The sequence below is a fragment of the Vombatus ursinus genome, unplaced genomic scaffold (genome assembly GCF_900497805.2).
Source record: "Vombatus ursinus unplaced genomic scaffold, bare-nosed wombat genome assembly UNPS02014239.1, whole genome shotgun sequence".
Taxonomy (NCBI): domain Eukaryota; kingdom Metazoa; phylum Chordata; class Mammalia; order Diprotodontia; family Vombatidae; genus Vombatus; species Vombatus ursinus.
The window spans coordinates 388,293-406,551 of record NW_020954017.1 but is presented as its reverse complement, the minus strand read 5'-3'; the positions used below and the strand labels follow the sequence as shown (position 1 = coordinate 406,551).

Genomic DNA, 18,259 nt, shown 5'->3' with positions numbered 1-18,259 from the left:
CTCAGCTAAGAGATGCAACAGTCTTTGCCTAGAAATGGTGTGATAGTTGAGCAGAGTTTTTCATTGATACTTGCAATCATGGAAGGAATACAGGGAAAATGTTCTTTACCTTTGTCCCCTCTGCCACAAGGAGTCATTGGTTGGAAGGGGGCTGTAATCCTCCAATTCTCCCCCTTGGGGAAATCCCTTCCCCTGTCTGGTCCTCAGTTTCCTCATTTGTCAGAGATGACTCCTAGTGGCCTCCTCAGGAATCTCAAAGTTGCTGACTTCTGATTCTAGGTCTTTTCAGTGCGCTCATTATTCACTCAGTGCACTCTGTTATTACTTCCACACTCCCTTTCATTTCATTTGTCCCTTTCCCTGTGATGCTACAGGTATGTGTGTTTTGTGCCATTTCACATACCCTTTGTAGGAGAGAGCCCTAGGCAGGAAGTCAGGGGAGCAGTGCTCTGCTCTCAGCTCTGCTTTCCTTGTCCCTGTTCCCCGACCCTCAACACTCACTGTGACTTTTTGGACCCCCTGGGCCTCAGTATCCCTAACTGGTTATACTGATGATGTCTAGGATCCCAAGGAATCAGAGAATGTTGAGCTTGGGGGTGGAACATGAGCCAACCTAGTCCAGCCCCTTTCATCAGAGAGAGGGGCTGAGTCACAGAATATTATAATTGGAAGTTATTGGAACTGTGGGTGGATAAGTACTGTGCCTCTGTCCCTCAGTCCATGCCTACACTGGCCATTCCTACATCTAAATTCTGTGAAGTAGGAGATAATGGATACTTCTCTAACCCTGTAAGATTTGGAAAGTGTTTGATATATGTCTGATTTTTTGTGACCCTATTTGGAGTTTTCTTGGCAAAGATACTGGAATGGTTTGTCATTTCCTTCCCCAGCTCTGCCTCGATCAAATCCAATTCACTTGCACCCTTCCGATGTCATTGGTGCAGCTCATTTTACAAATGAAGAACTGAGGCAAGCAGGGTTGAGTGACTTGGCCAGGGTCACACAGCTAGTAAATGTCTGAGGCCGGATTTGAGCTCAAGAAGAGGAGTCTTCCTGATTCTAAGCCCAGTGCTCTATCCACTGCACCATGTAGCTGCCCAAAGTTAGGAAGACTTGAGTTCAAATATGACTTCATACACTTCCCTAACTGTGTAAACCTGGCCACACCACTCTCTGTCTGCCTCACCTTCCTCATCTGTAAAACAGAGATAATAATACCTGCTTCCAGGGTGACTGTTAGAATAAAATGAGATAGTATTTGTAAAGTATCTGGCAAACCTTGAAACATCATGGGAATGCTAGCTATCACTATTCTTACCCAATCCCTGAAACCATCAAGTATACCTGACACATGATTATTGTGCCTCTCAGGTGAAGTCAGCAAGCATTTACTAAGCATCTGCCATGTGCTGGGCACTGTAATCAACTCTAGGGATACAAAATGTCAAAGGTCAGCCACTGTTCTTAAGGAGCTCATAGTGTAAAAGGGGGAGACGAGATGCAAACAACTATGTACAAACAAGATATAGACAGTATCCATTGGAGATAATCTCAGGGGGATGGCAGTCGCATTAGGGGAATTGGAAAAGGTTCCTTGCTGAAGTTCAGGTTTTAGCCGGGACTTAAAGGAAGCCAGCTTCTAGGGATGAGGGAGAGAGTTCCAGACATTTGTTGCTGCTGTTGAGGATTTTAGTGAAGTCATGTCAATAACGTGAATATGTATGTATAGACTAGGACATTTGACAGGCCTGGAAAGGTGTTGTTCAGTTATTTCAGTCCTGTCTGGCCCTTCTATGACTCCATTTGGGGTTTTCTTGGCAAAGATACTAGAGTGGTTTGCCATTTCCTTCTCCAGCTCATTTTATACAGATAAGGAAACTGAGGCACACAAGGTTAAGTGACTTCCCCGGGGTCACACAGCTAGTAAGTGTCTGAGGCCAGATTTGAACTTAGGTCTTTGTGACTCCGGGCCTGGCACTCTATTCACTATGGTATCCCCTAGCTGCCCCTAGCTGTCCAGACATGGTAGACAGCAAGTGAAAATGCAGGGAGTTGGGATGGATTATTTTGTTCAAGGTACAGCACAGAAGCCATTCACTGGATGGCAGAAGATGTGAAGGCTGGGAATGAGTTTAAGAAACTGGGAAAGGTAGAAGAAATGTGCAGGTTATGAAGGACTTTCAAAGCCCTTTGAGATTTGATCTTGGAGTCAACAGGGACCCTCTGAAGGTTACTGAATGAGAGAGAAGGTGGATGTGGTCAGATGTGGGCTTTAGGAAGATCACTCTGACAACTGAGTGGAGGATAAACTAGGCACTTGAAGCAGGGGAACCAACCAGCTGGCCAGCCATCAGTCCATGCACGAGATGACTAGAGAAGAGAAGAGGACACATAGCAGTGATGTTGTGGAGGGAGCAAAGACACTACTTGGCAGGAGACTGGATTGGGGGTGGGGTGATAGTGAGCTTGGGTGCCTGGGGCCATGCCCCCAAGGAAATGGCCAACCACTTTGCTTTCTTTGCCAAGAAAACCCCAGATGGGGCCAATAGCAATAGGGAAGTTAGGGATGGAGGAAGGTTGGTGGCGGGGTGGGGAATAATAAGTTCAACCTTGGATCTGTTCAGTTTAAGGTCTGATGGGACATCCCACTTCCACTTTTAGACTAATTTAATTGTCAAGAAGTTTTCTCCCACATCAGTCTTAATTCCACCTCTTTGTCACCTGTACTCCTCCAATCCCTTCATGCCTTTCAAATACTTGAAGAAAGCAATCATATCTTCATGTGTCATCCCCGGTGCCATCCCATCCCTAGCCTAAATGACCCTAGTTACATTCTTCCAGCAGCCCTGGTAGGTAAAAATAATAGGTAGCATTTTTATGTTCCGTTGAGCATACTCATTTGTTCCTATCAACAACTCAGTGGCTACTTTACAGATGAGGAAACTGAAGCACAGAGAGATCAAGCGACTTGTTCAGGTAAACATAGCTGATAAGTATCTAAAGGAGAATTCGGGACTCCAGAATTAGGGACTACCCGACCCTACCCATTGTTATCCTGTGGATATTATTATCCTCCTTTCCCACCACACCCTGTTCAGGGAGGGTTAACAAATTCTTTTACTTTTATAAAGGTTCCCTGGAAAAGAATGCCTTATTTTTAACTCCCTCTCATTTTCTTTTTAGACATTCTATTATTACATTTTACAAATGAGTAAACAGAGGTTCCAAATAGTTTTCCTTGAGTCATAAGGACAGGAAGTGTCGGAAGCTGGATTTGAACCTACGTCTACCCTACTCTAAGCCCAGGGCTCAAAATGCAGCACAGGCAGCCAAGTGACTCCAGAGTCGTGCAGGAATTGGGAAAGTAATGTAGGTTTCTTCGTGGGTTCCCCCCCTTTTTTTTCATATTTTTAAAATTTATTTTGATTTATCAACAATCACTTCCATATGCTTTTGAGTTTAAAATTTTTCTCCCCCTTCCTCCCCACCACCTTCCCCAAGATGGCGCATTAGTGATGTTGTAAGAATTAGAACCAATAGGAGGAAACACCAGGAAGAGGAAACAAAACTCAACAGAAGAAAAAAAAATGGCAAACAGTATGCTTTGATCTGCATTCAAACTTCCTAGTTCTTTCTCAGGATGTGGATAGCATTTTCCATCATGAGGCTTTAGAGATGTCTTAGATCCTTGCATTGCTGAGAAGGGCTAAGTCTGTCAATATTAGTCATCGCACAACGTGGCTGTAACTGTGTACAACGTTCTCCTGGTTCTGCTCACTTCACTCAGCATCAGACCATACAAGTCTTTCCAGGTTTTTCTGAAGTCTGCCTGCTCATCATTTCTTATAGCACAATAGTATTCCATTACATTCATATACCACAACTTGTTCAGCTATTTCCCAATTGATGGGCATCCTCTCATTTGAGGGCTCCCCCTTCTGACTATCTCGGGAATGACCTCGCTGGATTCAGTTTTCTGGTCACGTGTAGGCGCGGAACAGGCTCTAGCCAGACAAGCCGGCCCTCAAGGCAGGTGCACCCCCCTCCCACCCCACCCCGCCCCTGCCTGCCCGGTCCCGAGCGAGGACGAGACCAGATTGGTCGGTGCCTTGACCAATCAGAGAAAAGACTTGGAAGGCGGTGTTCCCTCCACCCACTTCTCCCGCCTAAGCTCCTGACCAATCGGCGAGCGTCGAGGGGCAGCGACCAATCAGCGGAGAGGGGCGTGGCTTTCTTCCAGTCGGGGTTCAGAGATTCTGTTAAAGGGCTTGAGGCTGGGAGGGAGGTGGAGGGGGATAAAGAGAGATAGGGGGGATGGGGTGAGCTAGGGAATGGACAATTCGAATCCGTTCTCCCTTCTACTTGCTGTGTGACCCCCCGAAGAATCAGTTCCACTCTTTGGGGAATCCCTTCTCTCCATCTATAAAATCAGGGGGTCTGACAGAGGTCCCTTCCAGCTGTGCCATACTGCGGTCCACTCTTGCTCAGGAACGTTCCATGGTTCCCCATTACCCGCAGCATCTCTCCAGGCACCTTTCCAAGCCACCATCCCTTCCTCCTTCACCCGTTCCCCGAAGCCCTCTTCGCCCCAGCAAGAGAAAACAATTCTTAGCATGCAGTACGTGCAGGTTTTAGAAGATATTTCAATAACTGGTTTCTTTGGTAATCCTGTGTATGTATTTAAGACAATTCTAAGAAGGGCCGACAACAGCAGGCAGCCAAAGAATACTAACAAGGTTAAGGACTCCTGGTCTAGAAGAGCCTGCGTCAGAGCAGGGTGGGATCCCAGAAGCTATCTCCTCATTTTACTCGCAAAGCACCCTAAAAATATTATCTCCCCCTTACCACAACTCCCAGGGATAGACGCTATCACTATCCCCAATTTACAGATTAGGAAACTGAGTGTAGTCCAGGGTCACACCGCTACTTAACGTCTGAGGTAGGTCCCGCCCTCTAGCCGCTGCGCTATGTAGCTACCCAGATCAGGAAACTGAGGCCCAGGGGCTCTGTGGCTTGACCCAGGACCCCCAGGTTTGACTCCAGAACCAATACTCTCATTCCATGGCATCCCCCTTTTCCCATTCCCTAGCTTCTCCCCACCTTGCTTCCTTCCCTTCCCCCCTCCGGGAAGCCCTTCTGGTCTCTCCCTACAAATCAATTCATAAGTTTTCTCTGGACCTTTACGTGCGCCTGTTTGCGTCTAGGCTCCAATGTAAGTCCTCGAAGGCAGGGGCTTTCTCAGGTTTGCCTTTGTCTCCCCAAGAGCCAGTCCAGTGGCAAGAACACTGACTTGTGGAGTGATTTACTGCTGGGTTGTGAGCTGCCTCAGAGCACGGGCTGTTTTTGCCTCGTTTTTTAGTGTCTCCAGCCCTTAACCCGGTGCTTGTCACATAGTAGCCGCTTAACGAATGTTGGTTGTTTGACTCACTGAACCACAGGGTCCAGACCACTTGAAGCTCAGGAGTGCAAGCATCTCTTCCGAGGGAGAAAGAAGCACCAGACTGAGTGGTCGTTGCAGGCTCCTGGCGGCTTCCTTCTCCGTCTCCCCCCCCCCCCCCAGCAGAGGGGCACAGAGAGGATGGGGCATGGCGAGTGGGGTGCGGGAGAGGGCGGAATGAGACCTTCGGGGCTCCCGGAGTGAAGAAGAGCTCTCTGAAGCCTCCTCTCTAGCTCGTCCCCCGTGCCTGGAATGGTCTCCCTTCTCATCTCCCCTCCCAGGGTCCTTGGCTAATACCCCCTTCCCTAGGAAACTTTTTTCCATCCCCCTTAATTCGGGCGCCTTCCCTCTGACATCTCCAATTTATCCAAACTATTTCTTGTTTGTACCTAATTGTTTGCATGTCATCTCTCCCTTTAGACTGTGAGCCCCCTGAGGGCCAAGACTGCATTTTGCCTTGTCTTTGCCTAGCACATAGTAGGTGCTTAATACATGTTTATTTATTGACTGACAGAATAGGAATGGTTAGCAGGAGCCAGGGGTGGAAGCCTCTGAAGGGAAGAGAGAGGGGTTCCAAAGCGTAAGGTAGGGGAGAAAAGTAGGGTTGGGAGCCCATAAGCCTGGGTGCCCAGCACGTTTTGGGGCTCTAAGGCAGCAGATCTAGATGTCTAGGTCCCTGGTGCAGGAGGGATCTGGGGGACCAGGACTCCTGGGTCCCTAAGGAGGCAGCGGCTGGGGACCCAGATGTCTGAGCCTTGGCAGGGGGGAGGGGTCTGGGATTTCAGCCTTCTGAATTCTGGAGCAGTAAGGAGTCCTGGGGCTTGGGAAGGGGCAGAGCCAGGCAGGAAGCCGCCTGGGGTGTTTACTTTGGCTGTGGGACAAGGGGCTGGACCAAGAGAGGACACAAGAGAGATTGATTGTTCATCCTGCAAACTCCCCACCCCCTTCTCAGGCTGGGAACTTGGGGACCTTCCGAGGACACACTCAGATCCCCCTCCGGGGGCCCCCTGCCCTTCCCGGAACCACACTGCTCTGTCCTCCTAGAGGGGGGAGGCCACAGCCCAACCCCCTCTCCCTTCTAAACAGAGCAGCCCGCCTGCAGGGATTTCTGGAGGAGAGGCTGGAGATTAATGTTAAGAGGATTAAGAGGAGAGAGAAATCTGGCTTCAGCTTGGGGAGAATGTGGAAAGCAGCCTAAATGAAGCCCACCCCCATCCAGAGACCCAGGAATCCTATTCCCTGGCATTGTCTAAGCAAGGGACCCAGGGATACTCTCGTCCAGAGACTTCTCCCTCAGGGATCCAGGGGTTCTGCACCCCAGCCACAGTATCCTGCCCCCAACCCTTCCCACTCCCTCCAGTAGCTATTAGGAATTTAGAAGCCCATTTTCCCCACCCAGAATTCGCAAGGACTAAAGTCTCAGGCATCTGGTTCCCCAGCTCCCACCTCAGCTAAGAACCAAGAGAAGCCAGGCCTCCTGTTCTGAGGCCCTTATGAATGCTAGTGTCCATCCCGCTATGTGCCTTAGGGACCAAGGCATTTGGGTCCTCACCTTCCAGGAGGCAGACTCCTCCAGGAAGCCTTCTCAGATCCCTCCAACTCAAAGTGTTCTCTCCCTTTCCAGATTTCTCTATAAGGCACTTGATCCAATTCTTTCCCACCCCTCTACCCTTCATCCACTCCCCCTTTCCCCCTTACTCCCCACTTAGCAGACTTATTTGTACACCTGGCACGTCCACGCCTCCTAGACTATAAGCTCCCCGAAAGTAGCATCTGTTTTACTGAGTTTTCCCACCATCATTGTCTCCACTGAGCTCTGGACATTCTCTTCCTTTCTGGCTGTGATTTCTTCAGCATGGGGAATTCCCAGCGTGGAGAGCTGGGTTTGAAATTTGGGATCAAATCCTGACTCTGGTTTTTGATGGGGCAGTCGCTCAAACTCTGTGCCTCAGTTTTCTCATCTTGTCGCTGCCAGCTCTAGGTCTATGAGTCTATTAAATTCCCTGCAGTCCACCTTGGCAGCTCTGTGACTGGTCTGTAACAAGAGGCTTTGGGACATAGAGATATCCTCCACCCTACTCCCAGACCCTACGATCCCAATTCTTCAGGGCTCAGAGATGCAGAGGTCCTGATGTCTCAGCCTCCTCGTCCCCACAACCCAGAAGAAGCTGCTTTGGTCTCTTTTATACAGTTTTATTAGAGGGGAGTCTGGGAGTGATGCCTCAGGCTGGACCTGCCTGGGTTGGAGATAAGGGGGAGCCAGCATTCATTAGCTCATTGTTCCCCTTTTAGCATGTGAAGGATCTGATCTGTCAGAATCCCAGTGTACGTGGTCATGGCCTCTGAGCCCTTGTCATAGACGTGCCTGTGGAGAAGAGAGGGGATGGGCTGAGGGATGGCCTGGGTCCCTCACAGGGGGTTTGAAGGAAGAAGAGACTGGGGGAAGGGGAGGGGAGGGAGAGGTAGGAGACTGGATGTCTGGGGTTCTCAAGGGGTAGTAGATTGGGGGGCTGGGAAATTGGGTGCCTGAGTCTCTGCAGGCGATGGAGGGCCTGAATACCGGGGTCTCTGAAGGGGTAGGGGATCTGGGGACAAGGAGACTGGCTGCTTGGAACTCTTCTAAAAGGAGAGGGAGCCTCCAGGCTGGTGACCTGGATGCCTGTATCCCTGGAGGGCTGGGGAACCAGAGGAGACGGGCCACCTGGGTGGCTGAAAGAGCGGAGAGGGCATCTTCGAAGCCTCGGTTGGGCTGGGTGAGGGGTGTGGTTACCTGATGTTCTCGTCAAGTCTGGGGACTTTCTCGTAGAGTTCGTGGGCCTTCGCTTTGGCAGACTCCCAGTAGTCAATGATATGGCTCTGGACCTTGCTCAGCAGGCCAGGGCTCTCCTCTCGTCGAAATCGGGGCCGGGCAGCCTGGGCTGCTGGGAGGAAAGATGCCAGTGGGGCTGGGGCCTGATGGCGTGGAGCCACCAGGTTAGTGAGAGAGCCAGGTCAAAGGAGAATTGGATGGAGACACAGGGACTGGGAATCAGGAGGCAATGAGAGGCGGGGAGGGGGAATTGAGGAAGGAGGAGGGTTAGGGACAAGGGCTACAGTGGAGTCAGGGGAGAGTTTGGGATGGGGAAAGGGAAAGAACTGGGCCGGGGGAGAACTGGAAAGAATTTCAGTTCAGGGGTGAAGCCGGGTCAGAGAGAACATTGAGGATGGGAGAAGCAGGGCCAGAGGAGACCTGAGAGTGCGCCCCTCCCTTGTTTTGTCCGCCCCACGCTGAGCCCTACTCACCTGAGGCCAGCGCCAGCAGCAGCAGCAAGAAGGTAAAGGTGGGGCGGGTCCTGGTACTCATGATGGCAGGGAAAACTGGGGGCGTCGGGACCAAATCAGAGGTTGGAGGAGGAGGGAGACCCCTGTTCAGCTGCCTGAGATCGTTTCACTCCCAAAGGATCGTTCTCCCCTCCTGTTCCCTATATCTCCCCTGAGTCCCTTCTGCCTCCCTCTCCTCCCTATCCCTAGAGTCCTCCGGCCATTCCCTTTCTCTTCCTTTCCCCTCAGGTCCCTGCTCTCCTTAATCTTTTCCTTGGCTTCTGGTTGGTTGCAAAGACCAGAGGCCTTCATTTAGAGAGAGCGAGTTCTTTTCTTGCCTCCAGGCATTGGCTAAATCCCTTTTCTCTACGGGCCTTAATTTCTCCCTACACTAAAAAGAGGGAATTAGATTTGATTATCCCTTAAAGTCACTTGTGGCTGGGACATTCTTTGTTCTGACTGTGGCTCTAGGCCCAATTAATTGACTATCCAAAGTTTCTGGCCAGAGTGAATCAGTTTCTCTCTCTAGTCCTCATCTGTAAAACTAGGGGGACCCAGAGTCCACAGTCTAGACCGTTCCCGATTGGATATCTAAGATCCGCTGCCCTCTACCCGTGTCCCCGACTCCCCCTTCTCCCCCACCCAAGCCAACCGGCAGACCCCAGGCCCTCACCTGAAGCCCCAGGTCTGTCTCTGATTATCAGCCCAGAACAAGGGTCAGGCCCTTTATAGGTAGCCAATGCCCCGTTTCCACCTCCCTACCACCCCCAAGCCCGGCTCAAAGTCCAGGCCAACACAACAGAGGGTTGTTGGGTTTGGGGGGTGGGGAGTGGGGGAAGACCCAAATCAAGGCAGCTCAGGGGGCCCTCCTCTTTCCCAGGAGCTGCTGGGGTCACTGAAGGACCGGGATACCCGGATAGTTGAGGGGATTCCCGGCCCCCAGTGGGGCGGGATTTTGGAATCCTCAGAGTGGTCTGGGGGAATGGACACCTGAGTTCTCGGAGGAAACGGTTAAGAGGCAACAAGTTAAAAGCATCTTGCTGACCAGAATCCTGTCCTGTCCCCTGGATCCCCAAGGTGTTCCTGTCAGCCCCACCACCACTACCGCCCACGTCTACCTGACTTCTCGGGGACACTGGGCTAGGGAGACCCTCCAGATACCCTGACCCATGCCCTCCCTTTCCTGATAGGGCACATTCTAGAACGAGGCATTGCTCAACTCCTTAGACCTTTATCAGTTAACTAGGTGGGGTGGGGTGGCTGGTGATGAGGAGGATACTGAGACACAGACAAAGAGAAAGAGGCTAGTCTTTATTGTGGACACCGACAGAGGCAGGATGCATTGTTTTACAGATAATTGCTAGTTATTGAATGTCCTAACTGTGAAAACCCTTCCAAAACAACATTATGGAACACAGAGCAAAGTATATTAGGGCAAAAAGGACCCTTAGGACAGAAAATGTCAGAGCTGGGAGGCAGCTTAGAACAGGGAATTTCAGGGCTGAGAGAGGTCTCAGAACAGGGAATGTGTGGACTGGGAGGGCTCTTAGAACAGAATATCAGAGCTAGAAGGGCCCTTGAAACAGAAAGTCAAATCTAGAAAGGGTTTCAGAACACAGAATGTCGGAGCTGGGAGGGAGCTTAGAACAGGGAATTTCAGGGCTGAGAGAGGTCTCAGATCAGGGAATGTGTGGACTGGGAGGGCTCTTAGAACAGAATATCAGAGCTAGAAGGGCTTGAAACAGAAAGTCAAATCTAGAAAGGGTTTCAGAACACAGAATGTCAGAGCTGGGAGGGAGCTTAGAACAGGGAATGTCAGAACAAAGAACATCCAGAAGTCCAACAATCACTAGATAATGGAGGAAATGGAAGCCTAGAGAAGGGAAGTCATTTGTTTGACTGTATGGCCGGTGTGACGAGAACTGGGGTTTCTTGCTTCTTAGCCTGTTGGTTCGAATCTTTTCCACAGAGTCTATTGGGGCAGAGACTTAGGGCTTTCTGCTGTGTAGTGTGGAGCCAGTTCTGGGCTCTGAGGCCCAGGCCACTGAGATGGTCTTCATAATAAGTCTGAAGATAGCCTTGGACAGGTCCTGGAGTCCTACGGATGTGGTAAGGAAGTCACCCCGGGGCCTACTCCCTTTAGCCCCCCCAGCCCACTTCGAGATCTGGATCCCCTAAGCCACCCTCTCTGGGATGTGAGGTGGGGGGCTGGGCCCCCTCCACCAACCTCCCTTAGGAACCTAGGTATCCAGGCCCCCCATTCCTGGAGTTCCCTCCTTCATTGACTGAAGCATCCAGTTTTCCCAGCCCTGATTCCATGAAAACCCTCTTAGAGGCCAAGGGCATTCTGACTCCCCAGGGATCCAGGCTTTCCCTTCTACCTTTAGTGAGAGACACGGGCCTTCTGATCTGTTAGGAGCCCAGGGGTTCCAGCGCACTCACCAGATCCAGTCCCAGCTCTCACTAGCCTTGGTCATCAGGGGCTCTACCATCTTCCAGAAGAAACGGGACACCTCCCAACCTTCCTTCCTGTCCTCCTCAGGTTGCTGGGTAATCAGCAATTCATCTTCGTGACCCACTGAAAATGGAGCTAACCGTGGGACCTCTGGTTATTACCCATGCGGGCAGCCTGTCCCTCCCTTCCCCCCCAACCTCCTTGTGGCACCCCAGAGCCTCCTCCCTACCCACCATCTTTTCTCTGAGCACTTCCTCTTAGGGGAGGTCACGAGCACTCATAGCCCTCAAGGCAAGTCAATGAGCATTTATTAAGCACCTACTGTGTACCAGGCCCGGTGCTAAGCCCTGGGGGTACATAGAAAGGCAGAAGGGAGCCCTTGCTCCCAAGGAGCTCACAAACTGCTGACCGAAGAAGGCACAACCAGTCCCAACGAGCTAAGCTACAGGTAGGATAAAGCGGAGGCAGCCAATGGATGAGGAGAGCAGCCCAGCAGCAAGAGATAGAAAGAGAAATTCCATGTAAAAGAACTGTGGACAATATAAAATACTTGTCTGCCAAGACAAACCCGGGAACTATATAAACACAATTATAAAACATTTTTCACACAAATGAAGTCAGATTAAACAACCGGAAAAATACCAATTGCTCATGGGTAGGCCAAGCCAACATAATAGAAATATGACAATTCTGCGGATGAGGATAGCACCCTGCGAAGGGGAAAGATTTGACCGTGGTCACACAGGTCCTAAATGTCAGAGGCAGGATTTGAACTCAACTCCTCCTGACTCAGTGCTCAGTGTTCTCTCTCTGCTCCCTTAGTTTATTTATAGACCAGCCAAGTAAGCTAAACACACATTCACCGCACACTTGCACACGTGAGATCATACATACATGGACGTACGCACATAGATCTGGGTGAGTACAGGTGCCCACCTACTCATTTACCCCCAAAACCTTACCTGTGGCCCAGGCCAGGACCAGAACCCAGAGCAGAATGGGGGGCCCCCTGGTGCAGGTCAATCGAGGGAAAAACATTTCTAGGGGCTTTGAATCTTTCAGCGGCTGGGTTCCTCAGAGAGGAAGCGAGGGTGTATGTGGGGGGGACATGCTTAGTGGGCCCCTCCCCCAGGGCTCAGGACCGCCCCTTGGCACTGGCTGCCACCAGCCTGTCCCTCTCGGTGTCTCACCTCTGTCCTCATCCTCTCTCTGGCCCCCCTGTCGTCAGCACGGTCTTTCCTTCTCATCCGCCCTGCACCTGGCCCAGCTTGACATCCCATCGCTACCCTGCCTGACTTCTCGAGAGACCCTGGGCCTTGGGTCAGGATCTCACTGGGGAAAGAAACTGGTTTGATTCCATTATCTGAGGCTTCCCTGGCTTTTCTGCTTCACTTTAGTGTCTGATTTCTCTCCCTTTAGCCCAAGCTTGCAAAGAAGGGAAGAGCTGATTGCAGACTTAGATAAAATCATTCTCTGGTCAAGGGTTGCAAAGATCTGGGGGCTAGTTCCCTCTCTGGGCCTTGCTTTAATTATCTGTAAAATGACAAGACAGCCTAGAAGTTATTAAAGGTCCCCCCGCACCCCTCTCCCCCCCAGCTCTGAGGTCCCTTCCAGCTCTGATATTCTTGGACCCTTCCCATGACACAGTCCCTAGCCTTTGGTCTCATCCCAAGGACAGGGGGAGGGACCAGGCAGGCCAGTGATCCCCTGCCCAGGGCCCAAGGCCAGAGTGTGGACAGCAGGATCTGTGATGTTTGTGAAGGTCATCCTCTGTCCACAAACTCCCTGTCCCCTACTCCCTTCTCTGACTCAGAGACATGGAGGGAAGAGAACAGGTCACAGAATCGGGGTCATCCTGACATTCTGTGTCCCAACCCTGACATTCTATGTTCTAAGGTCCCTCCCACTTCCACATTCCATGTTCTGTTCCTCCCAGCACTAGGTCCCACCTAGTTCTGATGTTCTATGTTCTAAGCTCTGAGGTTCCTCTTAACTCTGATGTCCTATGTTCCAAGGTCTCTTCCAGCTTTGACATTCTCTTTTCTATGTCCTGAGGGCCTATGGCATCCTATGGTAGTTAACGGCAGGGACACTGGGGAGGATTAAATTCTGAGGAGGGGGGTCCAACGGAGGCCAGGAGGTTATTGGAGAGAAAGAGGAGGGAGAGTTGGTGTAGACAGGGAGGGGGACAGGAGTCAAATAGGAATAGAGAGGTCCTGAGGGGGGAGTCGGGGTGACTGAGGCCCAAGAAAGAAGATGGTGCTGACGTAGAATTGTCTGGGAAGGGGGGAGAGGAGAGAGAAGCTCCCCTGGGCCCTCCCCCCAAAAAGGACAGAGCATTAGATGAAGAGGCTGGACTACATGGCCACTGGGGACCCTTCTCCTCGGTCTGCGATCCTGAGAATGATGGTCCTGAGAGAGGAAGAGCACATGAGCACCCCGGGGGGTGGGGTGGGTACACGGACACTGGTGTGTATGTCTGTGGGGTCAAGAGCCTTAGATCTGCTTTGGGGAAGGGAAGGATAGGGGAGGGACTGTCTCAGCAGAGGGAGTGAGTCGGGGCTGAGCTAAGACAGGTCACTTCTCAGGACACACACTGTGTCACCAGGTTATTCTGGGAAAGTGAAACTGATTCTGAGACTCCACCTTGCTGGGAATGCTCCCTCTTTCCCTGACCTAGGAGCCCAGGCTCCTTGATCCCCTGGAGTAGGACAGGAGGGCTCAGGGGGTGAGTGTATCTCATCTCTCTTCTCCTGGGAAGCATCCTGGGGGGCTGGGGTGGGGCGGGGTGTGGAAGGGGATCTGACCACTCTCTCCTCCTGCCCCTTTAAGGGTATGCTGACCTGGAGGGAGCAGACTTTCAGCCCCTGGTGGGTGGGATGTGGGCAGGGGAAGGGAAGGTTCTCTAAGTCAGGTGCACCTGAAGGGGAAGGCCAGTAGAGAGAAAGCCAACTGAGAGATGCAGGGGTAAAGGGACGGGGAGGGGAGAGCTGCCTTTCACTACCTGAAAGGATTTCCTGTAAAAGACAAACGAGATCTGTTATTCATGGGCTCAAAGGATAGAACTAGGAAGGAATTTTTAAAAGCACTGAGGTGGTGGTGAGAATATAGGAGGAGGGACAGCTAGGTGACAGAGTGGATAGAGCACTGGCCCTGAAGTCAGGAGGACTTGAGTTCAAATCCGGCCCCAGACCAAACACTTACTAGCTGTGTGACCCTGGGCAAGTCACTTAACCCCAATTGCCTTTAAAAAAAAAGAGAGAGAATATAGGAGGGAGTGAGATCCCCCATCTTTAGGAGACTTCAAGCTGAAGAGACACTCTCCTTCTTTAAAAAATTATTTTTATTTTATTTTCAGTTCCAAAGCTTCTCTCCCTTCCACCGCCCACTGGGAAGGCAAGAAAAACAAAACTCATTACACATATGAATAACTATACAAAACAGATTCCCACATTGGATATATTCATATTAAAAAAAAATAGAAGAAAGTCTGCTTCAGTCTGTACTCTGAGTCCATCAGCCCTGTCTCTGGAGATGCATAGCGTGTTTCAGCATGAGTCCTTCAGAACTGTGAGGGTCACTGTGTCGATCAGAGTTACTACGTTTCACAGCTGATTATCTTTGCATGGTTGCTGTTACTGTAGACCGTTCTGGTTCAGCTCCCTTCACTTTGCATCAGTTCATACAAGTCTTCCCAGGTTTTTCTGAAACCATCCCCTTCATCATTTCTTACAGAAAAATAGCATACCATCACTTTCATGTACCACAACTTGTCCAGTCATTCCCTAATTGATGGGTATTCCCCTCAGTTTCTAGTTCTTTGCTGCCACCAAATATTTTTGTACATATTAGTCCTTTCCTCTTTCTTTGATCTATTAGGGGTATAGCCCTAATAGTAATATCTCTGGGACAAAGGAAATATGCAAAGTTGAATAGCTTTGGGGGGGACAGTTCCCAATACTTTCCAGAATGATTGGACTAGTTCACAACTCTACCAACAATGTATGAGTGTTTCAGTTTTTCCACAGCCCCTCCAGTATTTGTCATTTCCCAATTTTTTTGTCTTCTTAGCTCAGAGTTATTTTAATTTGTATTTTGTCTAATTATTAGTGATTTAGAGCATTTTAAAACTTGGATTTCATCTTCTGAAAACTGCCTATTCATGTCCTTTGATCACATATCAATTAGATAATGTTTTCAAAGGTTACTTTTCAAAGCAATTCAGTCAGTCAGTCACTCAACAAGTATTTATTAAGTGGCTACTATGTCCCAGGCATTCATTAAAGACCAGCTGTATGCAGAATCTTCTGCCAAGCTCTGGAGGAGCTACTTATCTAGGATGTTTTGTTTTGTTTTGTTTGTTATAATTTTTTTTTTGATTAGGCAATGGGGTTAAGTGACTTGCCCAGGATTACACAGTTAGTGAGCGTTATGTGTCTGAGGCTGGATTTGAACTCAGGTCCTACTGAATCCAGGGCCAGCTCTCTATCCACTGCACCACCTAGCTGCCCCCTTTTCTAGGATGTTGGGAAAAGTCAGGATGGGGTAGATGATCTCTGAGACTCTTGGGATTTTCTGACTTGCCAGCACCCAGGCATGGAAATAGCAGCAGCAGCAGAAGTAGAGGGAGGGAGGCAGTGCAATGGATAGCCTGAGTTCAAATCCAGCTTCAAATATGGCACTTACTAGCTGTGTGACCTTAGGCAAGTCACTTAACCCCAACTGCCTTGCCAAAAGAAGAAGAAGAAGAAGAAGAAAAAGAAGAAGAAGAAGAAGAAGGAGGAGGAGGAGGAGGAGGAGGAGGAGGAAGAGGAAGAGGAAGAGGAAGAGGAAGAGGAAGAGGAAAGAGAAGGAGAAGGAGAAGGAGAAGAAGGAGAAGGAGAAGGAGAAGGAGAAGGAGAAGGAGAAGGAGAAGAAGAAAGAAGAAGAAGAAGGAGAAGGAGGAGAAGGAGAAGGAGGAGGAGGAGGAGGAGGAAGAGGAAGAGGAAGAGGAGGAAGAGGAAGAGGAAGAGGAGGAAGGAAGGAAGGAAGGAAGAAGAAGAAGAAGAAGAAGAAGAAGAAGAAGAAGAAGAAGAAGAAGAAGAAGAAGAAGAAGAAGAAGAAGAAGAAGTAGTAGTAGTAGAGGGAGGGTCAGGGAGCTGGGCAGTCAGGGGCTCCTCTGAGCCCTGCCAGGCCCCTAATTGGTCAGCGGCTGTCCCAGGCTGGATCTCCTGACCCAATTTACTCCAGGTCAGTCTTTGCTAAGACTGCACACAGTCTTGACTGTGGACCACAATGAAGCAGGGATTGGGGGAGGGAGGAGCAGAAAGAGGAAGATGCTTTAAATGTAGCTGGAGCCAGGACTTCTTCACTGAGGTCCTAAGCAACAAAAGGAAGAGGAATGAGGGGAAGATACCAGGAGGCAGATTTAACATGTGTATATATATACACACGCACACACATACATATGTGTATATATATATATATATGGAAAAACTTCCCAGTACTAATATTAACACAAATAACTAACAACTACTCACACTTCATAGCTTTGCAAGATGCCTTCTTTCCAACAACCTATGAGGAAGGTATTGTTTTCCTTTTATTTTACAGATGGGGAAACTGAGGCCCAGAGAGGTTAAGTGATTCACTTAAGGTGACACAGATACTAACAAGTCATATTTCAATAGTGCTCTAAGGTCTGCAAAGCACTTTCTTCCCAACTACTCTGTAAGTCCCACAATGTAAGCATTGTTGTTCCCATTTTACAGGTGAGGAAATGGAGGTTCAGAGGCTAAGTGACTTGACCAGGGTCACATAGCTAAAAAAGGTTTTGTGGAGGTGAGTTGGAATTAAAGTTTCCTGACTACAAGTCCAATGCCATCTCTACACCATGTGAGAGGGGGGAAATCCCTGGTTCCGAAGTCAGAAGACCTGAGTTCAAATCTTGCCTCTGGGAAACATTTGAGTGCCTCAGGCCTCAGTTTCCTTAGCTGCAAAATGAGAGTTAGACTATTATGGCCTCAGAGGTCCCTTCTAGCTCTCAATCTACGACCGCTTCTTGCTGCTCATTCCTAACGATGAGAATTGCCCCAAAGTGGAAAATCCTTCCTCTAGAGGTAGAGAACTCTTCATCCCTGGAGGTCTTCAAGGGGAGAGACTGGATGATCGCTTGAAAGAGACGTCTTAGAATTGATAATAATAATAATAGTAACAGCAGAAGCAGCAGCAATTGCTGACAGCCAGGTGGCACCATAGTGCTGGGCCTGGAATCAGGAAGACTCCTCTTCTGAGTTCAAATCTGGCCTCAGATACTTACTAGTTGTGTGACCCTGGGCAAGTCACTTCACTTTATTTGCCTCAGTTTCCTCATCTGTAAAATGAGAAGGAAATGTCAAACCACTCCAGTATCTTTGCCAAGAAAACGCCAAATGGAGTCATGGAGAGTCAGAAAAGCGGCTGAACGACAACAAAAGGATAAAACGGACGGTGGAAGAACATTGTGTGGTCAAACATTCCAATGGGTCTATGATTTCATGGGTTTGGATATTTCCTCCAACAAGTCATCTCCACTTCTCCGTCCCCATCCATCGTTCTTCTCACCCTTCCATAAGCTTCATGGTCTACACTTGGCTCAGAGGGCCATTTACATGGGACTTTCTTCTCATTGGTGGAGATTGATTACTCAATGCTGCGGCCTGTGCGATGCATTTGGGAGAGCTAGGGAGAAAAGATCTTCTCTTCCTTCTGTTCTTTTGGCTCTATCATATAGAGACATGTGTCATTTCAACCTCTATTTGGGTGGATTGAGGGAGAGAAAGACACTGAGGAGTAGATTTATAAAGGAGCTGGAAATATTTATCATGTCCCTCCCCCCCAACTTGCTACTCTAGAGACATTGGGGAAATTCCCCTTGGGTGAGCTCAGAGACTCTGTCTCTTGGTTGAGCTGAGTTATCTCATTTATAAGGGGAGACTTCATTCACTCTGTGTATTGTCTGGTATGTTTTCATATGCAGACTTTCTCTGATTTCTGTTTGCTATCTGTTTGGATAAGTGGGTTTATTTGCTGTTTGCCATGTGTTTTCA

General features: G+C 49.5%; 2 protein-coding genes across 4 annotated transcripts; both read right to left on the bottom strand.

Annotated features, from left to right (window-relative positions):
* Positions 1 to 7,609: 7,609 nt before the first annotated feature.
* On the bottom strand, positions 7,610 to 9,284 carry APOC2 (apolipoprotein C2). Of its 2 annotated transcripts, none has more exons than XM_027860689.1 (3): positions 8,720 to 9,284; positions 8,208 to 8,358; positions 7,610 to 7,802 (listed from the first exon to the last, which is right to left on the bottom strand). In XM_027860689.1, exons 1-3 carry the CDS (start codon positions 8,778 to 8,780, stop codon positions 7,712 to 7,714), a joined length of 303 nt encoding a protein of 100 aa, XP_027716490.1. In that variant the 5' UTR covers positions 8,781 to 9,284; the 3' UTR covers positions 7,610 to 7,711. The 2 variants fall into 2 exon arrangements, with proteins under 2 accessions (XP_027716490.1, XP_027716491.1); XM_027860690.1 differs by having other exon boundaries at positions 8,208 to 8,355; positions 8,720 to 9,280.
* A 744-nt stretch (positions 9,285 to 10,028) lies between these two features.
* Positions 10,029 to 12,331, bottom strand: APOC4 (apolipoprotein C4). Of its 2 annotated transcripts, none has more exons than XM_027860688.1 (3): positions 12,155 to 12,331; positions 11,180 to 11,315; positions 10,029 to 10,835 (listed from the first exon to the last, which is right to left on the bottom strand). In XM_027860688.1, exons 1-3 carry the CDS (start codon positions 12,228 to 12,230, stop codon positions 10,625 to 10,627), a joined length of 423 nt encoding a protein of 140 aa, XP_027716489.1. In that variant the 5' UTR covers positions 12,231 to 12,331; the 3' UTR covers positions 10,029 to 10,624. The 2 variants fall into 2 exon arrangements, with proteins under 2 accessions (XP_027716489.1, XP_027716488.1); XM_027860687.1 differs by having other exon boundaries at positions 11,180 to 11,327; positions 12,155 to 12,323.
* Between the last annotated feature and the right edge of the window lie 5,928 nt (positions 12,332 to 18,259).